Source organism: Pollachius pollachius (assembly GCF_949987615.1).
Source record: "Pollachius pollachius genome assembly, chromosome: 4".
Lineage (NCBI taxonomy): Eukaryota > Metazoa > Chordata > Actinopteri > Gadiformes > Gadidae > Pollachius > Pollachius pollachius.
The window spans coordinates 6,216,363-6,241,114 of NC_136937.1; the positions used below are offsets into that span (position 1 = coordinate 6,216,363).

Below are 24,752 nucleotides of genomic sequence, written 5' to 3' on the forward strand. Positions count from 1 at the left end.
TGTCGTAGCCCTGGTAGGCGGTGGACACCTCCAGGTGGAGGTGGAGGGGGCTTAGGCCACCGGGAGAGCCCGTCTTCGGGCTGTAGGTCTCCGGGGGGTCCCCCACTACGGGACACCCGGCCGCGGAGCCGACGAGCCGGGACGGGGAGTGAGACAGCTGCACCATGATGTCGAGATCCTCGCTGTTGACCAACAAAGTGGACTCGTGTTCAGAACCCGGTCTCCCGGGGTGCGGGTCGAGGTCTGGCCCACCGCGTGAGTGACTCTGCAGTTAAAGTTGCCAATCGTGCAGTCAGACTCCCGTCATCAATAACACCCTGCACCCTGCAGCTTCAGGAGACGGGAGACAGGCGAGACACCAAGCGGCTACTTTGTAAAGAACATCTCCCGGTTAGTTAAGTGTTGAGCCGACATCAAAATAAGACGCGACCGGAAGAATTGGACGGACTCGGTTTGCAGATGACTGAGCATCACCGCGGCTGACAACACAGAACAAGTCGAGTTGATCAATAACACGTGTCTGGAGGCGTCATTAACCCCGTGAGACCGAGACGTGGAACAACCGGGATGTGGACAGACCGGGACGCAGACCGCAGGGGGACCCACCTCGTGTCTTTGATCGGCGCCGTTCTCTGCGATGATGATCCAGTACCACGCCGTCTTGGCCCTCTGACGTCACCGGGACTGACCGCCGACCGCGAGACGCCTTTTAAAGAGGCGCGGCCGGTGCTCGCGCGCTCCTCTTTATAGCCGCTGGGAGGGGGGGGGGGGGTAGGGGATGAGACACAACATGACGTCACCTGGTCTCAACACCTGGACACGTGCACGTAGGTGTGGGTCCCTGGCAGGTGCGCATGGACAGACTGTACCAAGTCCTCCATCACAGAGTTTATCATGGACCAAAGTCATGTTCATAATATGGCATCTGATCATCGGTGCACATGTGCACAATAAAAAGTGTAAGGTTGTTCAATGGAATCCAAGTTATGCTTCTGCAACCCAACATGTCGGACCATGAAAAATGAAGAACCAGACTCAACACTAACATCACAAACATTTATTCAAGGCGTACAAATCTGAGTGTAGAAAAGACAGACTTTATAGAAACACGTCGTATAACAATATCCCGGATCAAACTGCGCTGAATGCAAAATCCTGCAACCTAATTGTCATAACAGTATAAATGATCCCCTATTTATTAGTAAATACATAAGACAAAAAAAAAACGTTTTTATGTTCAATGATGACATACTGCGACTTTTAACACAACCAATACATTTGATCTAACCTCAACACAGAATAGAGGACAGGAATATACAACTTTTTTCACCAAATCTTTAACTCATTGAAATAAGATTGCAATTAAAAGTGAAAATACTGGCAAATGAATAAATAGAAGAAAAATAATTCTGCATTGTCTTAGGTTATTTTGGAAAAAATACAAAATAAAGTGACGGAATGAATGTCTGGCAATTTATATACAAGAACATGACCACTAGAATAGATATTGTGGTTGACATAGTGAAGTCTGCAGCGGCCCCTGGTGGCGGGTGATGTTTGACAGCTTCATGACAACAAGACGTCAAATATCTTAACAATACATAAGAAAAGGGAGAGCTAGCTTATTCAAATAACTATAAGTGACGAAAGTCCGAGAAGAGGGCTGTCGCTGAATCATTCACCTGTGTTTGCTTTATTCACCGTATGTACAAAAATATATCTCCAAGCTGAGCAGCTCCTCAACCCTTTAGAAGCTCATGCAGGCCCTCATGCACCATGCTGCTCCATCTATCCGCTCGGCCAAGACAATAACTATTTACAACATTAGAAAGTTTCATGAGCAACCATTTAAATGCATATTGATGGGCATAGCTATCCGTCAGATATCAGTGAGTGAAATGACGCGTGAGAGTACCTATGCTGGTCGACCGCTTCTATTATATGAGACCATTTATAGTTTAGAGCAGGGGTCACCAACACGGTGCCCAAGGGCCACATGAGGCACAGGCCTGTTCTAACATAGCACTACTCATTATTGAACAACAATTTCCCACCTTTTTTAAGTCATTGTTGATAATTATTGTGAGAAATCATTAACATGATCAGTGTCTTCACATAGATGAGTATCAGTAACTATTAATAATAATATATAACTAAAGGCAAACTGAGCAAATTTGTTATTTCATAAGAGTGTATCAAACTGGGTGCCCTTCGCATGACTCAGTACCCATGAAGTAGCTCTCAGGGTTGGTGACCACCCCTCCACATCACACATGGAGGATAAAACTAAACAACAGTTTGAACGTCAGTTTGTATCATAAAAACTCCTGGAGTTTGATTCGCTCATCCAATCCAGGATTCGTGTGGAAGCCTGAAACGCAAACGATGAAGTCATTAGCCGTCCCCACCAGCTGGGGGACATCAGTTACGTTGAATTTTTTATTTATTTATTTATTTTTTATTTATTTATTTTTTTTAAAAAAGCCCCTTGATAAATTTAATTACTAACTGTATCTTAAAAAGTATTTCTGCTCAATTTAAAAGGTTGATTCTCCTCGTGACTGAATGTTTGTATACAGCGCTGTATGCGCTCCACTTTTTTCTGTGGAGAACCAGCGCCTTGAATATTTACTACAGCGTTCCTACAGCTCGATGCCGTTTCCCAATGACTCCGTCTTTACAGAGATATTCCTGAACCGCATTAAAAGAAACCGGGTCGTTTTCGCCCGTTTCGGCTCCGTGTGGACGGGGCCTAAGACCAAATATTCATGTGAGCCACTTAATGAATCTTAGCTTATCGAGGTTAAGTGTTGTCCATAGCTGCTGCATGGTTCCCTGATTAGGTATTTGGTTTGTGCTTCCATCGTGAACCGGGACTTCTTCTATGAATTTATTCATCTGAACAGCAATCCACAGTCATGCTTTGAGTCTTTACAGTCTTTTTTTTTTTCTTCTTACAGATTCATCATTTCCGTTGGGTCTTTTCAAACTTTTCCTCTCTGGAGGAACGGAGACTATTGCCAGGGCAACGGCCCTCTATGGAAGAGAGGACCGTTCCTACACCGAAAAAAGTTCTTACACAAACAAACACATCAACAAAATTATTTTTAGCTTATTCCTGTGATTTGCGTAGAAATAGTGGTCGGAAGAACGGCGCTCCAGCCCATCCAGGGGTCAAGGGTTGTGTTGGGCGGTCCCGGGGTTGAGCTGGAGGTCCCGGGGTCGAGATGGAGGTCAAGGGGTCGTGCTGGGGGTCAAGGGGTCATGATTGAGGTCCTGGGGTCAAGGTGGAGGTCCCGGGTCAAGGGGTTGAGCTGGAGGTCCCGGGATCAAGGTGGAGGTCCCCGGGTCAAGGTGTCCTGCTGGAGGTGAAGGGGTCGAGCTGGAGGTAAACCAATGTCTGGCCGCTTGCTGGGATCCAGCGTCTTAAACACAAGAATAACAAAACCGATTCTCCAAAACCCCCGAGTCACACAAGACTCTTCAGCGCTGCCTGGGGGCCAACGCGAACCAAACAAAGAAAGGTTTGCCGCAGCTTCAGATAGGAAAGCTTCAAATGTCTTAAGGGTCTTGCAGCATCCAGGAAGTGTATGTCGTTGACGTCTCTCATCTCCTTCCTGTCACTCACTCACACTCACTTCCTGTTGGACCTGAGGAAGCTGGGAGCTCCTTGCCGTCTCAGTGTGCCCTTCCTCCTCCTCCATCTTCTCTACCTCCACCTTCTGCTGCTCCAACTTCTGCTCCACCACCTTCTGCTGCTGCTGCTCCACCTCCTGCTCATCCATACCCTCCTCCACCCTTTGCTCCACCTTCTTCTGCTCCACCTCCTGCTCCTCCACCTCCACGGGCAGCTTGCGACAGCACGGTTTGAACAGCTGGGGGTCGATGATGACCTCACCGTAGCGGCCGGCGTAGACGATGCCACAGCACACACGTCGCCTGAGGAGAGGTCAGAGGTCAAATAGAGACCAGAAGTCACCAAGTAGAGAACAGAGGTCACCCAGTAGAGACCAGAAAGGTCAAAGATAGAACAGAGGTCAAAGAGAGAACAGAGAGGTCACCCAATAGAGACCAGAGGTCACAAATAGAGACCAGAGGTCAAACAGAGAGGAGAGAGGTAAAGGGTCAACAGGAAGGAGAGGTCGTCTTACCGTTTCCAGTAGGTGAGGTCCAGGAAATTGAACGCTGGGGAGTGGGCGGGGCCAGGCCTGGCCTCCGTGTCCGAGCCCTCGTCTGATTGGTTGCTGTAGCTGGGCGACGGTGGAGGGGAGGTGCTGGAGGAGCTGTGGGCGTCGGAGTCTGGGGGGGGGAGAAACACATCTTAACTCAACAAGAAGTGAAGGTTTCAGCTTTAAGGTCCTGAAAGTGTTCTGATTGGTCGGTGCGGTGTGGAGCTTACTCAGTGTTTTGAGGTGCTTCTCCGCCCGGCTGTGGTGGCTCGGCCGACTCTTCCTCCTCCTCTTCGTCTTCAGGGCAGTCTTCAGACTGGACCCCCCTTTGGTGTCCACCACCTGCAGCCCAGCAGGGGGGAGAACACACAGTGAGCACCTCTCAGCGGGCCTTTGAGCAAAGCTGTTATCGGCCCCAAAACAAAGAGTCCTATCAGAGAGCAGCCTGACTGAGCTTTGCTCCGCTCGTCCTATCAGAGAGCAGCCTGACTGAGCTTTGCTCCTCTCGTCCTATCAGAGAGCGGCCTGACTGAGCTTTGCTCCTCTCGTCCTATCAGAGAGCGGCCTGACTGAGCTTTGCTGCTCTCGTCCTATCAGAGGGCAGCCTGACTGAGCTTTGCTCCTCTCGTCCTATCGGAGAGCAGCCTGACTGAGCTTTGCTCCTCTCGTCCTATCGGAGAGCAGCCTGACTGAGCTTTGCTCCTCTCGTCCTATCAGAGAGCAGCCTAACTGAGCTTTGCTCCTCTTGTCCTATCAGAGGGCAGCCTGACTGCGCTTTGCTCCTCTCGTCCTATCAGAGAGCAGCCTGACTGAGCTCTGCTCCTCTCGTCCTATCAGAGGGCGGCACAAGTCTTGGGCAGTGTTCCAATTCAATTCAAGTTCTGTAATCCCTAAACTCCATATAGCCCACCACTGAGGGAGCAAGTATATATGGGGATTCGGACACTAATAGTTACCAGGGGGAAAATCAATGGCTGTGACGTGTATTTGAGTCGTAAACAATCCCACCATGTGACAGCTCATTCCCATAAAGAACCTGCACGTGTCAAGCATTTATATTGGATGAGGCCGATTCAATCCAAACCGCTATGCATCATGGGATATAGTTCAGAAATAATTGATGCACTGTTTACCATTGCATTGTGGTTATCAAGGAGTGCACTGAATAGGGAACGCACACACGCACGCACACACACGCCTTACGTGGTTCCAGTTCTTCTTCGAACCTTCCGGGAGCTTCTTCCATCTCTTTACCAGCAGGACGCAGGCATTACAGATGTCCCCGTAACGCACCTCTCCCAGGCTACAACACACACACACACACACACACATTCATATTTTTTGCATTTTTGCACATTTATATTTGTTGCTCTTTACTCTTATTCTATTTGTAACATGGTGTTTGCTGCTGCTGGAAGTGCAATTTCCTGAAGGAACCTTCCCGAGGGATTAATAAAGTTCCTATCCATACACACACACACACACACACACACACACACACACACACACACACACACACACACACACACACACACACACACACACACACACACACACACACACACACACAGAATAAGTGGAACAAGGCCAACATGCTGAAGCAGAAGACCATATCCCATGCCACACACTCCCAGGCCCCCAGCCTTAGTCCTCACCCAGGGGCCTCGGTCCCCGCCTGACAGACTCACCTGAAGCAGGCCTGGAGGTGGGGCTCGTAGCGCTGGCTGTGGGTGAAGCGCGAGCTGGAGGACTTGGCCCTGCAGATGCAGCAGCCCTCCAGGCTCCGGTACATCTTGGGCTTGTGGAAGCCGAACATCTAGGACAGGAACACCGAGCCGCTCAGAGAGCTACACAGGATCTACCTCCGCGCTAGGACCCGCCCCCCCCCCCCCCCCCTACTGTCACTCAACATGACAGGAATAAGTCGATGCAGGTGACACACGGTAAAGCAGTGTATGAAAGATATCTTAGATTATGTATAAATTATATTATAGAATCATACACTAAACATATTTTAGAAATGTATAAATTATCAAAGATAAACACAATATAAAAACGATGCCCAGAATGTCCCTCAGTGGATTCAGATCAGTTCATAGCGGTTTGTCCACATTCAGCATATAAAACTGTTCCGTCATTATGAAACTGAAAGTAACGTTAGTGATCGTTAACTCGTTAATCAGGGTTCACTCTCCACCCGCCGGACGCTCCAGCGGTTGTTGGTCTAGGGGCGGGACGAGAGCCCCCAGCCCAGCATCTCTGCCCCGCCCTTAGCAACAGCACTGGTGCTGATGCAATGGAATCCTCGCCACGTGCTCCACGGGATGGAGAAGTGTTGCACGAGGAGAGGACATCTATTTCAGCGCGAAAGAAATTGTTCGCGATCGGCTTTAGCATTAAAAAACAAAAAAAGGAAATAGGCACGCTATGTTTGATGATGATATCGAGGCCTGCTAGAAACCAAATTATGAACTATTTATTTTAGATGCAATCGGGTATAGTTTATTAACGGGGCATATATAAAATGTATATATTCTTTAAAACGTTCCCATCGTCCCATCGGTTGGGGGTTAGGATGGGAGGGAGCGGGTGGCTTGAGGCTGGGTGATGGAGGCGGGAGGCTAGGTGATGGTGGCTGGGCGGCCGTGACGCAGGAACACACCCACCCAGCACCGCCTTTTACGCTCCGACTCGATAACCACAACTTCTGCTGGAGATACGCCGCGGAAAACTTACATTTAACATCGTGAAATTACACTTCAATTGGATTACTTTACAAAATGTTTAAACCCCGCGGTTCGGACCCTGGAAATCTTAGGAGACGGACTGCGTGGAGAACACTTCACACACTGCGCTCTGCGCGTCAGACACCGCGTCCGTGTGAACAGCCTTTAAACGTCTCTAACCAAACTACAGAGCTGTTCAACAACCACTTCCCGGTCCCAGTGGATCCGAACCCGCGACCTGCTGCAGGCTGGCGGGCGTCAGGAGGTCCAACGCATCGATCAGTGAAACCAAAACCAGACATCGATCCAAACTTCCGAGCTGCACGCCAACAGCGTGGTGGGACTGACATGCGAGTTCCCCGGTTAAAACCACGAAAACACGCACGTACCTTGTGGCGGGAAGGAGCCTGAGACTCGATGAGACACTTTGGGACTAAACCTCCTCCTGGAAGTGTGTCGCGGTCAACGATAGCGCTGCAGACCCGCTGGGTCAACGCTGTCTGCTGGGGAATCCGTAGTAGGGACGTTCACGCATGCGCAGTACACGATCCACACGCCTCCATTTTCTGAATTTCTTCAATCAGAGATATTTACATCTGGCTGTGACGTCGACAGGACCATGCCCATATATGGAGGGAGAATACGCGGGAAATGGTCGACGAGTCGAGGTTGAGTTCGTGAAGACGCCATACGTGGGCGCTGTTTCACACAGCGGTTGACAACATTAATGATGCGCTATTGGAAATCTAATTATAAAGGATCGTATAGCACAAATATCAGACTATGTACAACTTCTATAATAGTTAATATCATTACCTCCAATATTCAATACTAAAAAGAAAAAAAGCGCTTTCACAATTTAATAAAGTCAATCCCACAACAGACCAAGATACACACACGTCACTCATCCATGCTTTTGATATTTTTTTATTGAAACATGAATAAATATCAGAGCAAAACAATAAAATGTACAGCAACAACAAGATCCCCTGTCCAGTGGTAACGTGGTCGTCACAGTGTGACCTCCTCTCAGCTAGAGGTCAGGTCCTCTCAGCTGGATGTCAGGTCCTCTCAGCTGGAGGTCAGGTCCTCTCAGCTGGAGGTCAGGTCCTCTCAGCTAGAGGTCAGGTCCTCTCAGCTAGAGGTCAGGTCCTCTCAGCTGGAGGTCAGGTCCTCTCAGCTGGAGGTCAGGTCCTCTCAGCTAGAGGTCAGGTCCTCTCAGCTAGAGGTCAGGTCCTCTCAGCTGCTGAGAGCAGAAAAGATTCGTAAAATAAAACTCAAAAAAACATCCTGTCCCATTCTCGCTCCTCCCTCCTTCCCGCCCTCCCTTGCTTTCTCTGCTATTGAGATGTTGCAGTCACTCACTTGAGATTGACAGGCCGGATTAATTACCTATCGGGCAAGTGCACAGATTTTCTAAATAGTTTCAGACCGAAGCATACAACTCCAAACGGGTCTTCTCAGAGCGTGTCACTCCACTCACCGATGGCTAGGAATAACAAACTGATCTCAAAGTATAGATCTCAGGTCCTACTTGAAGCTCCGTTCAGGTTTATCGCCTTCAGGAACCCAGTATGTCTGTAGGAGCAACAGGACCTCATGGAGAGAACAGGGGCTATAGCTGCTGGTTTGGTTCAACTGTTACTTTCAAAGATTAAAAGAATGACCTCACACCTAAAACACAAACTAAAATATAGAACCGGCCTGTCGTTTCACAGAGTAATCGGCTTCATGTATAGGCACAGAGAAGAGTGAGAGTAAGAGAGAGCGTGAGAGAGTGAGAGTGAGAGAGTGAGAGAGAGAGAGAGTAAGAGAGAGTGAGAGAGTGAGAGAGCGACAGAACGAGAGAGAGAGAATTAATGGAGACCCCAGTTATTTGTAGATTCTATGGTTTGAGTGGTTTCTTCCTAAAACAACTAATCCAGTACAAATTAAGGAACAAACTAAAAACACAGTGTCCTTGTCTCACAGACCAAACTCATCACGTGCTGCACTTTAAGTAGTAACTCAATGAGATGTTGTCCAGTGTGTTCCCCTCCTTCCTGGTCCCGGTCAGAGCAGACCTTCAGACCAACACACTCCGGTCAGGACCTCCTAGTCCTGAGGTCGTGGGAGCGGTACCGGGTCTTCACGTAGACCAGAAACATGGGACAGTAACGGCGTCATGCGGGATGTCTACAGACACTCACAGAGAACCCAGTGGTCCGAGAAGATCGCGTTAGGTAACCATACCTACCCGCCAGTGATACAAACAATTAAAACAAGGGTCGTTTGACATCGAAGGGATGATGAATGTTAGTGAGATGGGCTGGATGCTGATAGCATCTTGTATCTCAGGGCCAGCAGACGACAAAGACATGAATATCAACACAGGTTTGAAAAGCAAACGGTCTCAGAGAAGTGTCCTTCGACTTCAAAACGCACTCCAGTGTTTGTTTGTTGTGCGTACGGTTCTGTTGTGTAACAGAGTCCATTGTGTTCTCCCGTACCGTTAAGGAAAATCAGATACACACATCTGCCCTCATACACAACTCAGTAGAACGCATTAGAAAATAAATTAAACAGCCTCAAATAAAACGGTACTTCACTTGAAATCACTGTAACACACACACACACACACACACACAAACTCAAGCCCCGCCTACAAGCCACCTGTCCAATCAGATAGCTTGAATAAGTGGAGGCTAGATATAACCGTGACACCCACGCTATTTGAACCACAGCTCTGAGGTGCGAGAGAGAGAGTCACACCGGGGTGGCTCTGCAAAGTCTCTATGGTCAAGTGTTCCAGTCTCCTTCTGTGATGAACCAGTGCTTCCTCTAACTCACGCAGCACATTGGCTCCTGGGCATGCTACCCTCCTGAGAGAGGAGAGGGGAGGAGAGAGAGAGGAGAGAGAGAGGAGAGATGAGGGACTCCATCTTCCCCCTATGGACCCAATGATCCACAGACCCTATGGTCTATGGAGCGGAACCGTAGGAGGCCTCGGCTGAAAAACTGTCTCTCTAAAGGTCCAACTGTCTCCCTAAAGGTTCAAACGTCTTCGATCCCCAGGAGAGTAGAACTGTCTCTCGAAAGGTCCAACTGTCTCTCTAAAGGTCCAAAGGTCTCCGATCCTCAGGAGAGCAGAACTGTCTCTCGAAAGGTCCAACTGTCTCTCTAAAGGTCCAAAGGTCTCCGATCCTCAGGAGAGCAGAACTGTCTCTCTAAAGGTCAAACTGTCTCTCTAAAGGTCCAAAGGTCTCCGATCCCCGGGAGAGTAGAACTGTCTCTCTAATGTTCTCCAAGAGAGCAGACCCAATACTGCTGCGGTGCCGCTGTCTTTAACGACCAATACTTCCTCCCCTCCCTTCCTCGGTCCCATGACTCATCCGAGAGCCCATCCAGTGTGTCTGTTGGGGGGGGGGGGGGGGGGGGGGGAGAGGTTAGGGGTTAGGGCGCTCCCAGCAGGGTCAGGGGTCAAAGGTCGACTCCCTTGACCAGGGACGCCTCCAGGGTGATGTGGAAGTGGTGCAGGGTCTCCAGCACCCCGATGAGGGTGTTGACGGTGGTGCGGTCCCGCAGCAGGGCCGAGTCGTCGTACATGCGCTGCAGGACGGGACACTCCACGAGCAGGGGGAGCCACTGGTCCATCAGGTGGTCGCTGCACGGGACAGGGCGGGCAGAGGAAGTCAAGCACGAGCAGAATACAGACAGGACGGAGAGACGCTTCGCTCCGATGAGCGTCGCTCCGTCGATGGTTTGCTGGGGGCGGCAGGTGGCTCATGAGGTAGAGCGGGTTGGCTGGCAACCCGGAAGGTTGCTAGTTCGACCCTCCGGCTCCTCGAGGTGTCCCTGAGCAAGGGTCAGGGTGAGGCGTCACCTCAGCACCCGCGCTAGGAGGGGCCGGACTAGCAACCTAGCTACACCCCCTGAGCCACATGTCTCCCCCTCCCCCCCCACCGTGTTCACATCTCCGGACCGTTCCCAACGCTCCGGGAGCGGTCCGCCGTCGTCGTGGTAACCTACCGCGCTCCGAGGCACACCAGCAGCTGGAACTTCCCGTCCTTGCCGATGCTGCGGCGGGTGGAGTTGATGGCGTTGGCGTAGCGACAGAGTGAGTGACAGGTGAGCCCAAGCGGCTCGGGGGTCTCCTGGAGGTCCCCTATCTGGTCACATGACTCCATGTAGGCCACAGCCTTCTCTGTGGAGAGAGAGAGAGGGAGAGAGAGAGAGACAGAGAGAGAGAGGGAGAGAGAGAGAGACATAGAGAAAGAGGGGGAGAGAGAGAGAGGGAGAGAGAGAGACAGAGAGAGGGAGAGAGAGAGACATAGAGAGAGAGAGACAAAGAGAAAGAGAGAAAGACAGAGACACAGAAAGACAGACAGAGAGGGAGAGAGACAGACAGACAGACAGACATACAGAGAGAGAGACACAGAGAGACAGAGAGAGAGACAGACAGACAGACAGACAGAGAGAGAGAGACACAGAGAGACAGAGAGAGAGTTGTTTAGACTATTGTCTAATGGTGTAATATATAATAATGTATGCTTTCAATATTGTAGCATACACAGGGTAGTAAATGATAAGTCAATAATGGCTATTTATAATTGAGGGACAGCAGGGGGCGCTACAGCAGCGCTGGGGAAACCACTTTACCTATGAAGTCCCAGACGAAGACGGTCTTCTGGAAGAGCCGGGCCGACTTGAAGCCGTGGTGGAAGAACTGCTCCAGGGCCCCCACCAGACCGTTCTCCCCACACAGCAGGATGGTCAGGCTGCCCCTCTGATAGGACGAGAGGAGCACATGACAGTCAGGCAGAGATAAAGAGACAGAGAGAGAGGGGGGGGGGGGTACACAGAGAGAGAGAGAGAGAGAGAGAGAGAGAGAGAGAGAGAGAGAGTGAGAGAGAGAGAGAGAGAGAGAGAGAAATAAAGTGACAGAGACAGAGAGAGAGAGAGAGAGAGAGAGAGGGACAGAGACAGAGAGAGAGTGAGAGACCTAGCAGGTGTTTAGGGGCGGTATGCACCATCTCAGTGCTTGGCGTTGATATAGAAGCCGTTACTGCAGACGGCTATCAAACCAACTCATGAAGCGGTCAGAGAGCAGCTCTGAAATCCTCATCATGTGATCTTCACAAGGCATAACGCAACATAACGCTGCATACTGCAGCTGTTACCGCTGTTGACAGTTTCTGCTGTAGTTTAGAGAACTGTTCGCACACAGAACATTACACACGTTTACATACAAAGACACACAGACACAGACACACAGACACACCCACCTCTTTCTCCGGCTTGTGGAAGTGTTTGATGATGTTGTTCACCGCCTCTCCGATGGTCTCCTGGATTTGTCCTGAAGTGAGTTCTGCAAGACAGGACAGGACCGGTCAGAGTGAGGACTTTAAGACCCTCAGGACCAGAGTGGGAAATCCAAAGAGCCAGGCTCCTAACCCTGGTGACAACCATGCAAGGAGACAGCCAGCTCGTCTGGAGCAACCTGCTCCCGAAGAGACAGAGAGGGAGAGAGACAGGGGGAGACAGAGGGAGAGAGAGACAGAGAGAGAGAGAGAGAGAGAGAGAGACAGAGACAGAGGGAGAGAGAGAGAGAGTGAGAGGGAGAGAGACAGACAGAGAGAGAGAGAGAGACAGACTCACAGACAGAGAGACACAGAGAGAGAGAGACAGACAGAAACAGAGAGAGAGAGAGAGACTCACAGACAGAGAGAGAGAGAGAGACTCACAGACAGAGAGAGAGAGAGACTCACAGACAGAGAGAGAGAGAGAGAGACTCACAGACAGAGAGAGAGAGAGAGAGAGAGAGAGAGAGAGAGAGAGAGAGAGAGAGAGAGAGAGAGAGAGAGAGAGAGAGAGAGAGAGAGAGAGAGAGAGAGAGAGAGACAGACAGACAGACAGAGACAGACAGAAAGAGACAGACAGAGAGAGAGAGAGAGAGAGAGAGAGAGACAGACAGAGACAGAGAGGTACTGACTCCCTCCGCGTCCCGCCATGATGCTGCTCCTCCTGGTCTGCGAGGGGGACCTCTGCAGCTCGGGGGTCCGGCTGCCCCTCCCAGAGTCCTCCTCGGCCCCCGGGACAAGCAGCTCCCCGATCAGGACGCGCTCCAGGCTGCCGTCGTCCACGCCGCGCCCCAGCCAGCGGCCGCACGGGAACCTTGGGGGAGGGGGAGGGAGACCGGGTCTGTAGGTTAAGTGGTTCTACCTGTAGGTGGTTCTACCTGGAGGGGGTTCTACGTTCTACCTGTAGGTGGTTCTATGTTCTACCTGTAGGTGTTTCTACGTTTTACCTGTAGGTGTGGTGGTTCTACCTGTAGGTGGTTCTGCCTGTATGTAGGTGTGGTTCTACCAGTAGGTGTGATGGTTCTTCCCGATGTGGGTGTGGTTAACGTACCTGTAGGTGTGGTTAACGTACCTGTAGGTAGTTCTACCTGTATGTGGGTGTGGTTAACGTACCTGTAGGTGGTTCTACCTGTATGTGGGTGTGGTTAACGTACCTGTAGGTTGTACTCCCTGTAGGTGGGTCTTCCTGTGTGTGGTTCTACCTGCAGGTGGTGTCGTTCTACCTGGATGTAGGTGTGGTTAACATACCTGTGTGTGGTTCTACCTGTATGTGGGTGTGGTTAACTTACTTGTAGGTGTGGCCGGTGATCTCGTTGCGCACCATCACACAGTCCACCAGCCACTTGGCCAGCAGGCCGGCGTTGTCGTGGCCGAGCTGAGTGGAGGTCAGCTTCCCCAGGTTCTGGCACTGAACACACAAAGGGGAGGAGTCAGTGTGCATACCAGGGGGGAGTCGGTGTGCACAACGGGGAGGAGTCAGCCTACACCAACGAGGAGGAGGAGTCACAGTCTAAACAGGTGGGGGAGGAGTCACAGTCTAAACAGGTGGAGGAGGAGCCACAGTCTAGGCAGCTGGAGGAATCACAGTCCAAACAAGGAGGAGGAGGAGTCAGTCTACAACAGGTGGAGGAGGAGTCACAGTCTAAACAGGTAGGGGAGGAGTCACAGTCTAAACAGGTGGAGGAGGAGTCACAGTCTAAACAGGTGGAGGAGGAGTCACAGTCTTAACGAGGAGGAGGAGTCACAGTCTAAACAGGTAGGGGAGGAGTCACAGTCTAAACAGGAGGAGGAGGAGTCACAGTTTTCCTCTCAGTAGAAATCGGGAAAACGAGGAGTCACAGCCATCGTGTCATCTACAGTCTCTTTCTGTCGTCTCTCTCGTCCCACCAGTAGGTCACCAACAGGTGTCTGACTCCAAAGAGCCACAGTCCGCTCAGACTCTCCCCAGAGAGAGCCTCACCGTGAACTTAGAACGAGTGTTAGTGTTAGTGGAAGCATGAACCACGCCCGCTACGCACTCGGACACCACCCAGACGGTGTTAGGTGGAGCAGGCAGACAGCACACAGAGAGGAGCAGCTAGAGGAGTCTGTTAGGGTGAAGGCTGTTAGGTGAGGAGACATGGAGATGAGGAGGGAGGAGACGAGATGAGGAGGGAGGCGAGATGTGGGGGAGGGGGGGGCTGGTACCTTAAACATGGCGGAGATGTGCGTATGATGCCTGAAGGCAGACTGGAGGGCGGTGGTTGTGGTTGGGGGGGAATGGAGACAATGTTAGGACAAAATGGCTGACGCACTGGCATGACATGAGCACAGGGGGAGTCCACACACACACACACACGCGTCCATGTGTGAGTGACGTCTCACTGACATGCTGTTCGTCTCGGGTTTCAAACCAACACACACACCGGCTCTGAGCCTCCAACGAACCACGGGATCAGGGGCGTTGACCTGCTTCCGTTCTGAAGCAGGGTTCGAGCCCGGGTTCTCTGACCCTGGGGTTCTGACCTCTGACCCCGGGGGTCTCTGACCCTGGGGTTCTGACCTCTGACCCGGGGGTACTGACTCTGGGGTTCAAACCTTTGTGGACTGACCCCTGACTGACTGTGGTACTGACTCTGGGGGACTGACCCAGGGGGGTTCTGACCCGGTCCGTGGCGGAGGGGGGGTGGGGGGGGAGAGAGATGTCAGACTCACGTCAAAGGTCATCTCCAGAACGTTCTTGGGGATCTGCATGACCCCCGAGTCGCCCAGCTCCCCGGACACACACACCCAGGGGTTGGAAGTGGTCATGGTGTTGCTCAGCTTCTTGATGGGGATGATGACGGCGCGGTACGGGATCACTGCAGGGACACACAGAGCAGCGGTCAGGACCACATGAACACGGCGGTCCTGATGAGAGAGCACCACAGCCTCTTTTGTGTGTGTGTGTGTGTGTGTGCCGGCACAAGTGTGTGCACTGGTGCCGGCGTGTGTGTGCGTGTGTACATTTTTGTGTGTGTGCGTGCGCGTGTATGTGTGTGCATGTGTTTGCGTTGCTCCATGTGTGTATACGCGTGTGCGAGCATGCCTGCACGTGTGCATGTATGCGTGCGTGTGCGTGCGTACGTGCCCTCATGTGTATGTTTGCTTGCGTGCCTGCATGTCTGTGTGTCTGCGTGCCTTCTTGTATATATGTGTGCGTGTGTGTGCGTGTCTCACTGATGGTGGTGAACACGCAGGTGAAGCAGAAGTAGTCGACGGCGTTGAGTGACAGCAGGTGGAACAGGAACTGCTCCTTCTCCTCCTCGCAGCGCAGGAAGGCGTACCGCTTGTACAGCTTCCTGTAGGGGCGGGACGACAGGTCAGTCAGCCAATCAGAGCAATGCATTCTCCCCCGCTGCAGCTGGCAGCCTTGTGTCTCTGTGTGTATCTGTGTGTGCGTGTCCTCACTTGGTCAGCCCCTGTCTGCTCAGTAGCATCTTGAGGTGTTGTGAGAGGAGCTTCTTCTCCAGAGAGAGGCGCAGCCACGCCCGGGCCCGCCCCACGTCCGTCTTGATCTCCGACATGCTCTGGATGTGTCTGGGTAAGGGGGGGGAGGGAGGGAGGGAGGGTGGGAGGGAGGGGGGAGAATATATTGAACATCACCCTACAGAGCAGCAGTCCCAAAGCATTTAGCAACAGGTCAAACAGTCAAAACACAGGTGATGGAGGTGGTGATGGCGGAGGTGGTGGTGATGGAGGTGTTGGTGGTGATGGAGGTGGTGATGGCGGAGGTGTTGATGATGGTGGAGGTGGTGGTGATGGTGGTGTTGGTGGTGGTGTTAGGGGGTGGTATTGGTGGTCATGCTGGTGGAGGTGTAGGATGTGGTGTTGGAGGTAGCAGTGGTGGAGGTGGTGTTGGAGGCAGCAGTGGTGGAGGTGGTGTTGGAGGCAGCAGTGTTGAAGGGGCCTACCTCATGTCCTGCAGGACGGACACCGGGAGGTACGGCAGCCCTACGGACGTCTCCGACTTCCTCTGCTCCGGACCGATGGCTACGCAGAGAAAACCACTTTAGCGTGTGTGTGTGTGTATATGTGTGTGTGTGTGTGTGTGTGTGTAGGTGTGCTTGTGTGTAAGTGTTCTTGCGTCTGTGTGTGTTTGTGTTCCTGTGTGTGTGTGTGTGTGTGTGTGTGTGTGTGTGTGTGTGTGTGTGTGTGTGTGTGTGTGTGTGTGTGTGTGTGTGTGTGTGTGTGTACCTGGTGGCTCTCCCTGCTGGGTGTCCAGCCTCTCCTCCCTCCCCTGGTAGTGCAGCAGGTGGGACCACAGCGCAGACTTCCCCTGAAGGACGGAGCGACGAGGTCACACACACCGCCCCTACAGCGGCCCCCCTGCAGAAGCTCTCACTCTGGACCCTCCCCAGTCTAAAGTAGTCCTGGGGGTTTAGACTAGTACTGGGGGTCTAGACTGTTACTGGGGGTCCGGACTAGTCCTGGGGGGGCCCTGGGGGGTCTAGACAAGTCCTGGTGGTCCAGCCTAGTCCTGGTGGGGCCAAGACTAGTCCTGGAGGTCTAGACTATTCCTTGCGGTTCCAGCCCAGTCCTGGGGGGTCTACACTAGCCCTGGGGGTCCAGGCTAGTCCTGGGGGCCCAGACTACTCCTGGGGGGTCTACACTAGCCCTGGGGGTCCAGACTAGTCCTGGGGAGTCTAGACTAGTCCTGGGGGGTACGGACTAGTCCTGGGGGCCCAGAATACTCCTGGGGGGTCTACACTAGCCCTGGGGGTCCAGACTAGTCCTGGGAGGTCTAGACTAGTCCTGGGGGGTCCGGACTAGTCCTGGGGGGTCTAGACTAGTCCTGGGGGGTCTAGACTAGTCCTGGGGGCCCAGACTACTCCTGGGGGGTCTACACTAGCCCTGGGGGTCCAGACTAGTCCTGGGAGGTCTAGACTAGTCCTGGGGGGTCCGGACTAGTCCTGGGGGGGTCTAGACTAGTCCTGGGGGGTACGGACTAGTCCTGGGGGCCCAGAATACTCCTGGGGGGTCTACACTAGCCCTGGGGGTCCAGACTAGTCCTGGGAGGTCTAGACTAGTCCTGGGGGGTCCGGACTAGTCCTGGGGGGTCTAGACTAGTCCTGGGGGGTCTAGACTAGTCCTGGGGGCCCAGACTACTCCTGGGGGGTCTACACTAGCCCTGGGGGTCCAGACTAGTCCTGGGAGGTCTAGACTAGTCCTGGGGGGTCCGGACTAGTCCTGGGGGGGTCTAGACTAGTCCTGGGGGATACGGACTAGTCCTGGGGGCCCAGAATACTCCTGGGGGGTCTACACTAGCCCTGGGGGTCCAGACTAGTCCTGGGAGGTCTAGACTAGTCCTGGGGGGTCCAGACTAGTCCTGGGGGGGTCTAGACTAGTCCTGGGGGGTCCGGACTAGTCCTGGGGGGTCCGGACTAGTCCTGGGGGGTCCAGACTAGTCCTGGGGGGTCCGGACTACTCCTGGGGTGTGTAGACTAGCCCTGGGGGGTCCAGACTACTCCTGGAGGGTCTACACTAGTCCGGGGGGGTCTAGACTAGCCCTGGTGGTCCGGACTAGTCCTGGGGGTCCGGCCCTCACCTGTTTGTTCTGCAGGCCGTGGCTCCAGATCCTCTCCAGGAGGTCACAGAGGCTGGCGATCAGCGTGTTCTCCTCCAGCCCCGTGATGCTGGCCTCCCCCCCGTGGCCCAGCTCCACCGCCTCGCGCCCCAGCTTCTCCACCAGCATGCGCTTGGTCTGGGGGACACACACACACACACACACACACACGTTACATTAACGCACACGTTAATATAGACACACACATTACATTAGCACACACACGTTACATTAACACACACAAACAAGTTAATGTAGACACAGAAAAACACACACGCACACATACACATTACATTAACACACACACACGCACGTTAATGTAGACACACAAACACACAGAGAAACCCACACAGACACACAACCGCTCACACATAACATTAACACACACACACACACACATAGACATTACATTAACACACACACACACAGGACATTAATATACACACACACATTAAATCAACACACACACACACACACACACACACACATACACACACACACACACACACAAACACACACAAACACACACCCCAGTGAGAGAGTGAGTCACTGTGGATCCCTCCTACCTTCATGCGACACTCTTTCAGCAGACCTTCCACGAACTTGCAGTTTGTCTGAGCGATGACGGCTGGAGACAGGTCCGACAGCTTGGGCTGCCTCTTCCCCAGCCCACGGGCCTCCTGCATGTAGCGCTGCACCCCCACATACACACACACACAGAGACACACATACACACACACACACACAGAGACACACACACACACGCACAGAGAGACACACAGAGAGAGACAAAAACACATTTCATTTGGGTCCTATTTGAAGCGAGCACCATCATCTTTAGAAGGCGTGATCCCATAGATATCTTCAGAACACAACAACACAACACAACACAACAACACAACACAACAACAACCCAGGCTGAAGAGGCAGGGTGGGACCCAGCTGTGGGTGGTGTAGCAGGGAGATGGAGGAGGTGGAGGCTAGACCAGGGGTGAGGGGGTCAAGGGGTGAGGCAGTCCAGGTTAGACCAGGGTCTACAGGAGGCGTGGGGGTCTGGACTAGAGGTCCAGGGTCTACAGGAGGTGTGGGGGTCTGGACTAGAGGTCCAGGGTCTACAGGAGGCGTGGGGGTCTAGACTAGAAGCCCAGGGTCTACAGGAGGTGTGGGGGTCTGGACTAGAGGTCCAGGGTCTACAGGAGGTGTGGGTGGGTCTAGACTAGAGGTCCAGGGTCTACAGGAGGTGTGGGGGTCTGGACTAGAGGTCCAGGGTCTACAGGAGGTGTGGGGGTCTAGACTAGAGGTCCAGGGTCTACAGGAGGTGTGGGGGTCTAGAGTAGAGGTCCAGGGTCTACAGAAGGTGTGGGGGTCTGGACTAGAGGTCCAGGGTCTACAGGAGGTGTGGGGGGGTCTGGACTAGAGGTCCAGGGTCTACAGGAGGTGTGGGGGTCTAGACTAGAGGTCCAGGGTCTACAGGAGGTGTGGGGGTCTAGAGTAGAGGTCCAGGGTCTACAGAAGGTGTGGGGGTCTGGACTAGAGGTCCAGGGTCTACAGGAGGTGTGGGGGGGTCTGGACTAGAGGTCCAGGGTCTACAGGAGGTGTGGGGGTCTAGACTAGAGGTCCAGGGTCTACAGGAGGTGTGGGGGTCTAGAGTAGAGGTCCAGGGTCTACAGAAGGTGTGGGGGTCTGGACTAGAGGTCCAGGGTCTACAGGAGGTGTGGGGGTCTAGACTAGGGGTCCGGGGTCTGACATCACATACCAGGCAGGACGCAGACGCAGATTTTTTGGGAGGTTTGAAAGGCGGGGGGGATGCATTGTCCCACTCCCAAAAGGCCATGGAATTGGGCGTGGCCAGACACCCCTGGGACGGGTCAAGTTGGTACGACCCAAACCCAACCCAGAGCAACCAGAGACGGGACCGACGTGAAGACACAGGAAGAAAACCAAAGAGATGGAGCAAAAAGAGAGGGAGGAACCAGAAGCAGAACGAGGGAAAAAAGAAGGAGGGAAAGGAGAAGAAGAAGAAGAAGAAGAAGAAGAGAAAGAAGAAGAAGAAGAACATGGAGGAAGAGAAGAAGAACATGAAGGAAGAGAAGGAGAAGAAGAAGATGGACAAAGAAAGAAGAAGAAGAAGAAGAAGAAGAAGAAGAAGAAGGACAAAGAAAGAAGAAGAAGAAGAAGAAGAAGAAGAAGAAGAAGAAGATAATGGAGGAAGAACATGGAGGAAGAGACTAAATTAAAGCAAATCAAAGACAGCATGCTGTTGCTCACATGAATAATGAGACGCAAAATAAACAAAAGGACAGAGAGAGATGAACTGACAGAATCACGACCAGACGGGGTCTACAGAGAAGATCTTCAGAGAGGGTCTAGAGAGAGGGTCTAGAGGCCGAGGGTCTAGAGAGAGGGTCTAGAGGCCGAGGGTCTAGAGGCCGAGGGTCTAGAGAGAGGGTCTAGAGGCCGAGGGTCTAGAGACCGAGGGTCTAGAGAGGGGGTCTAGAGACCGAGGGTCTAGAGAGAGGGTCTAGAGACCGAGGGTCTAGAGAGAGGGTCTAGAGACCGAGGGTCTAGAGGCCAAGGGTCTAGAGAGAGGGGGTCTAGAGACCGAGGGTCTAGAGAGAGGGTCTAGAGACCGAGGGTCTAGAGGCCGAGGGTCTGGAGACCGAGGGTCTAGAGAGAGGGAGTCTACCTCCTTGAGGTCGTTGTCCAGGGTCAGGTGGTCCGGGTGCTGTTCTCTCCGTCGCTGGGCGGTGGAGGTCCGGTGGGTCAGCCTGCAGACCAACACAAGAGGTCAAGACTCAAACAACCAGGCAAGGAGGCTCAACCAGGCGGCACAGCGCTGAGCTGTCAGAGGCAGCCTGATCCACCCCCCCTCCTGAGGGTTGCTAGTTGAGTGCCTGACTACTGCGGTGGAAACACCTCATCTCCTTCCATACCAGGTCGGTTCAGTTCAACTGAAGGTCTGTGTCTGGGGGCCACCAGGGGCCGGACCACCAGAGAGGCTGGTCGGAGGGTAGTGACTTGTTACTGGCAGAGGGTACTGGTCAGGGCTGACTGGTTACTGGTGTGGGGGAGGTGTCTGTGGGAAGGTACTGGTGGGTACTGACTTGTAACTGGTGGCGGGTAGGTGTCAGTGGGAGGGTACTGGGAGGTACTGGTGGGTACTGACTTGTTGCTGGTGGGGGGGTACTGGTGGGTACTGACTTGATACTGGTCGCTGGGAGGGTACTGGGGGGTACTGACATGATACTGGTCGCTGGGAGGTACTGGTGGGTACTGGGGGGTACTGACATGTTACTGGTCGCTGGGAGGGTACTTGTGGGTACTGGGGGGTACTGACATTATACTGGGTGCTGGGAGGGTACTTGTGGGTACTGGGGGGTACTGACATGTTACTGGTCGCTGGGAGGGTACTGGTGGGTACTGACTTGTTGTTGGTGGGCCCGGCGTTGAGCACGGCGGCCTGCAGCTTGGGGAAGAAGCCCCTCTGGTAGCGGCCCTCCCCGATCTTCATGTCCAGCAGGTGGGGGTGCAGCGCGGTGTGGTCCACCTTCAGCAGCCTCTGCTCGATGGCCTGGGCTGGGGGGAGGACACAGGGGGGTTACAGAGAGGAAGAAATACAGCCGATATACAGGGGCTCAGACCCACCACTGGGACCCCTGTGTGTGTGTGTGTGTGTGGGTGTGTGTGTGTGTTGTTATTAGATTAGCAGCGGAACAAAAATGTACACTTCTGTCTGTTCCTTTGTGAGGTAAACGCAACTCAATCTTGCATGTTGACACACACATACATACACACACACACACACACACACACCTTGCTTCTGACCCTGTGTCAGTGCTGTTCATTCGACGGCAATTAACAGATCCCCCCCATAGACTCTGCGGAGGGACAAAGAGGGAGGAGCTCTTCAAAAAAGGGGGAGGAGCTCCTGTTTGTCTGATAATTGGACACCGGCACGCACCGTCACCCCGGGTTGCCCCGCCGACGCAATTAAGGCTTAGCACCAACGGCTCGCTAGGCACAGACTACATGGAGGTGTGTGTGTGTGTGTGTGTGTGTGTGTGTGTGTGTGTGTGTGTGTGTGTGTGTGTGTGTGTGTGTGTGTGTACATGCACGATTAAATTGCATTTTCCTCTGGCACAAAGGAACCGACAGAAACATTTTCTTGCTAATCACACACACACACACACACACACACACACACACACACACACACACACACACACACACACACACACACACACACACAGCTTCTGACCCTGTGTCAGTGCTGCTCATTCAGCAGCAATTATCAGATCCCCCCGGGATTCAACAAGATTAACAAGGCCTAATTAAGATAAAGGTCTGAGCCAACATCGTTAGGACCAGAATGCAGCAGGAATGCCTGCAGGTTGGTAGACGTGTGTGTATGTGTGTGTACGTGTGAGTGTGTACGCGTGTGTACGTGTGTGTGGGCTGTTAAACACACTGGGGGACCAGCTGATAGAGGCAGAGAAACAACATGGAGGGGAACGAATGAGGGCTAATCCCTTCTTCTGCCCTTCAGCCTAGTCTGAACCAGAACCTTTGAGCAGGGCATTATGTGTTACAGTATGTTATCATACATTATGTTTGACATTAGGTTATTATACATTATGTAGAGACATTATGTGTTGTATTATGTAATTATACATTATGTGTTACATTATGTTAAGGTACATTATGCAGAGACATCATGCGTTATATAATGTTATTCTACATTATATACCGACATCTTATACAGGACAGAACATTACTGAAGGAGGTCTGAGGCCCACAGGGGCCAGAACACACGTACACACATTCAAACACACACACATCAAACACACACCACACCTCACACACTCACGCACATTCAAACACAAACCCACTCTCAAACACATTCAGGCACACGGCAAGTCTCAAACACATGCAAACACACACCAACTCTCACACACACATTCAAACACACAGACTCACACACACACACACACACCCTCAAACACACACTCATTGCGCACTCACCGGCCTCCTTGAGGCGGGTGCAGCGCTGGTAGTTGGAGGAGCGCAGGCTGGGCGCCCTGACGTTGTAGAGGCGGGCCTTGTCGATGCGGCCGTCGAACACGCGCAGCAGCGGCTCCTTGGCCTCCCACTGGGACATGATCTTGTTGTCGATGAAGGTGGCGAACATCTGCGTCTCGATGAAGTGCGACAGGAAGGGGAGGTACGGCTCGGGCTGGTCCGACAGGAAGGACGCCTGTGGGGGAGGGGGAGCGTGCGTGTCAGAACAACCGACCGTGCGTGCGTGCGTGTGTGTACGAGTGTGTGTACGAGGGTGTGTGGGTCATACTGAAGGTTCACAGGAGTATAGATGCGAGTGCATGCACGCGGGTGTGTGTGTGTGCGTGTGCGAGTGTGTGTGTGCATGCGTAAGTATGCGTGTCACCTAATTAAAGTCGTGCGTGCCTGTGTGTTTGTGCGTGCGTGTTGGTGTGTGCGTGTGCCGGCAGACGTGCGCGTGTGTGTGTGCAAGCTCGTCATCTGGTCAAAGTTTTGCATGCCAGTGTGTTTGTGCAGGCGTGTGCTCGTGCATGCCTGTGTGTGTGTGTGCGTGTGCGTGTGTGTGCGTCACCTTGTCAAAGTTGTGCATGTGCTCGCGGCTGCTGAGCCAGGACTCCAAGTCGGGGCTGTGGATGACGAAGGCCTCGTAGTCCGAGAACATGGCGGTGAAGCGGCCCGCGAACACCTCCCTGAGCTGCACGCTCAGCTTGGCGTTACTCAGCTCCTCCTCCTCCTCCGGCGTCCGCACCGCACCCCCCGGAGCCCCGGGACCCCCCTGACCCAGACCCTGCGGCCGGAGCCCCGCCCTCAGCGCGTCCACGCCCGCCACGGTGACCCCCGTGCGGCGGGTCAACGCCTGCAGGCGCTCCAGGGTGGCGTTCCCCTGGAGGCGCTCCATCACTTCCTGTTCCTCCCGCGCCAAGTTCCCGTTACGGCTGTCCTCCTCCTCCCTGCTGTCCCGGCGTGCTCCTGCTCCTCCTCTTCCTCCTCCCCATCCTCCACCTCCTCCTCCTCGCTGGGAGGTGGAGGTGGAGGAGGTGGTGCCCCCCCGCCGGGAGCTCCCCCCTCCTCCTCCCGCTCCCCCGCCGTTGGGGGAGATGCCGTACTGCCGCAGGACGTCGCTGATCTCCTCCCTGAACTCGGCCATGTTGGGCAGCTGGGGGAAGTCCTCCGGCAGCTCGATGCGGTGGTTGTCGATGTCCACGAAGCACAGGTTGGCCTGGAGGGGGGGGACAGGGGGACACTAGGTCAGACTAGAGGACAGACGAACAGACTGATTCTAGTCGAGACCGGTCCGATCTCGCAGTGAGGCCTGCAGAACCACTTGTAGATGTGTCTGCATTAGCTGTCCCTAGAGGTGAAAAGGTTGTACTGCAGGCTTATTATGTTGTATGTCCTGGCACTTAATGTACGCACTTATTTTATGTTGTACATCCTGGCACTTAGTGTACGCACTTATTGTGTGTTGTACATCCTGGCACTGAAAAATAGTACTTGTAGCGTCTTATCAGAGCTATCTTTGTCAGTCACTCACATGCCAGTACTGTTCAGTACTGTTCAGTGCGTGTCAGTTTGTGTTCTTGGTTCTCTGTTTTGACAGCTGAAGCTGAGTGTGTGTTCACCAGGTCGAGATGTGTTCTGTGGTGAATCTAGGCCAGGGTGTGATTGTCAGATTATCCACCTAAATCGGAGGTAATGGATTTAGCACCACAGCATCTAGATGGGATTACGTGCACAATTGGAACCCAATAATATCAAAAAAGAGGTTGCCTCTTCACAACATAGATGGGTAACAGGATAATTGATAGATACTCTTCCTGTGCTATGAGGCTGTCCGTCCCACATCCTCCTTTTTCCATCCTCTTTCTGGGTCACT

At 53.0% G+C, this 24,752-nt stretch overlaps 3 protein-coding genes across 4 annotated transcripts in view; all 3 read right to left on the reverse strand.

The window, feature by feature from the left end:
• Positions 1-166, reverse strand: part of caprin2 (caprin family member 2) — a gene marked incomplete at its 5' end in the record, with an annotated part of 6,671 nt that extends 6,505 nt beyond the window's left edge. Inside the window, one exon of the mRNA XM_079735642.1 lies at positions 29-166. Coding sequence (XP_079591768.1) covers positions 29-166 — 138 coding nt within the window. The remainder of the gene's footprint in view (positions 1-28) is intronic.
• Positions 167-1,092: 926 nt separating this feature from the next.
• LOC307075214 (SIN3-HDAC complex-associated factor-like) lies at positions 1,093-7,414 on the reverse strand. The gene is made up of 7 exons (XM_079735726.1): positions 7,285-7,414; positions 5,858-5,985; positions 5,373-5,472; positions 4,400-4,511; positions 4,152-4,299; positions 3,639-3,939; positions 1,093-3,425 (listed from the first exon to the last, which is right to left on the reverse strand). Exons 2-7 carry the CDS (start codon positions 5,983-5,985, stop codon positions 3,330-3,332), a joined length of 885 nt encoding a protein of 294 aa, XP_079591852.1. The 5' UTR covers positions 7,285-7,414; the 3' UTR covers positions 1,093-3,329.
• A 1,242-nt stretch (positions 7,415-8,656) lies between these two features.
• Positions 8,657-24,752, reverse strand: part of dennd5b (DENN/MADD domain containing 5B) — a 39,817-nt gene continuing 23,721 nt past the window's right edge. The window contains exons 6-23 of one of the 2 annotated variants that reach the window (XM_079735343.1): positions 23,448-24,095; positions 22,841-23,072; positions 21,244-21,394; positions 20,505-20,586; positions 18,385-18,510; positions 17,801-17,956; positions 16,450-16,531; positions 16,167-16,245; positions 15,664-15,792; positions 15,433-15,554; positions 14,929-15,074; positions 14,422-14,463; positions 13,524-13,642; positions 12,867-13,048; positions 12,160-12,242; positions 11,534-11,660; positions 10,904-11,078; positions 8,657-10,538 (exon numbers count right to left, since the gene is read on the reverse strand). In XM_079735343.1, coding sequence (XP_079591469.1) covers positions 10,355-10,538; positions 10,904-11,078; positions 11,534-11,660; positions 12,160-12,242; positions 12,867-13,048; positions 13,524-13,642; positions 14,422-14,463; positions 14,929-15,074; positions 15,433-15,554; positions 15,664-15,792; positions 16,167-16,245; positions 16,450-16,531; positions 17,801-17,956; positions 18,385-18,510; positions 20,505-20,586; positions 21,244-21,394; positions 22,841-23,072; positions 23,448-24,095 — 2,865 coding nt within the window. In that variant the 3' untranslated portion in view covers positions 8,657-10,354. The remainder of the gene's footprint in view (positions 10,539-10,903; positions 11,079-11,533; positions 11,661-12,159; positions 12,243-12,866; positions 13,049-13,523; positions 13,643-14,421; positions 14,464-14,928; positions 15,075-15,432; positions 15,555-15,663; positions 15,793-16,166; positions 16,246-16,449; positions 16,532-17,800; positions 17,957-18,384; positions 18,511-20,504; positions 20,587-21,243; positions 21,395-22,840; positions 23,073-23,447; positions 24,096-24,752) is intronic. The other variant, XM_079735344.1, reaches the window with a different exon arrangement.

Coding starts and splice junctions, on each gene's coding strand:
- LOC307075214 (XM_079735726.1), bottom strand. CDS start 5,985: ATGTTCGGCTTCCACAAGCCCAAGATGTACCGGAGCCTGGAGGGCTGC. Junction 4,300..4,399: donor GAAGCACCTCAAAACACTGA/GTAAGCTCCACA, acceptor TCCCCCCCCCAG/ACTCCGACGCCCACAGCTCC. Junction 3,940..4,151: donor GACCTCACCTACTGGAAACG/GTAAGACGACCT, acceptor ACCTCTCCTCAG/GCGACGTGTGTGCTGTGGCA.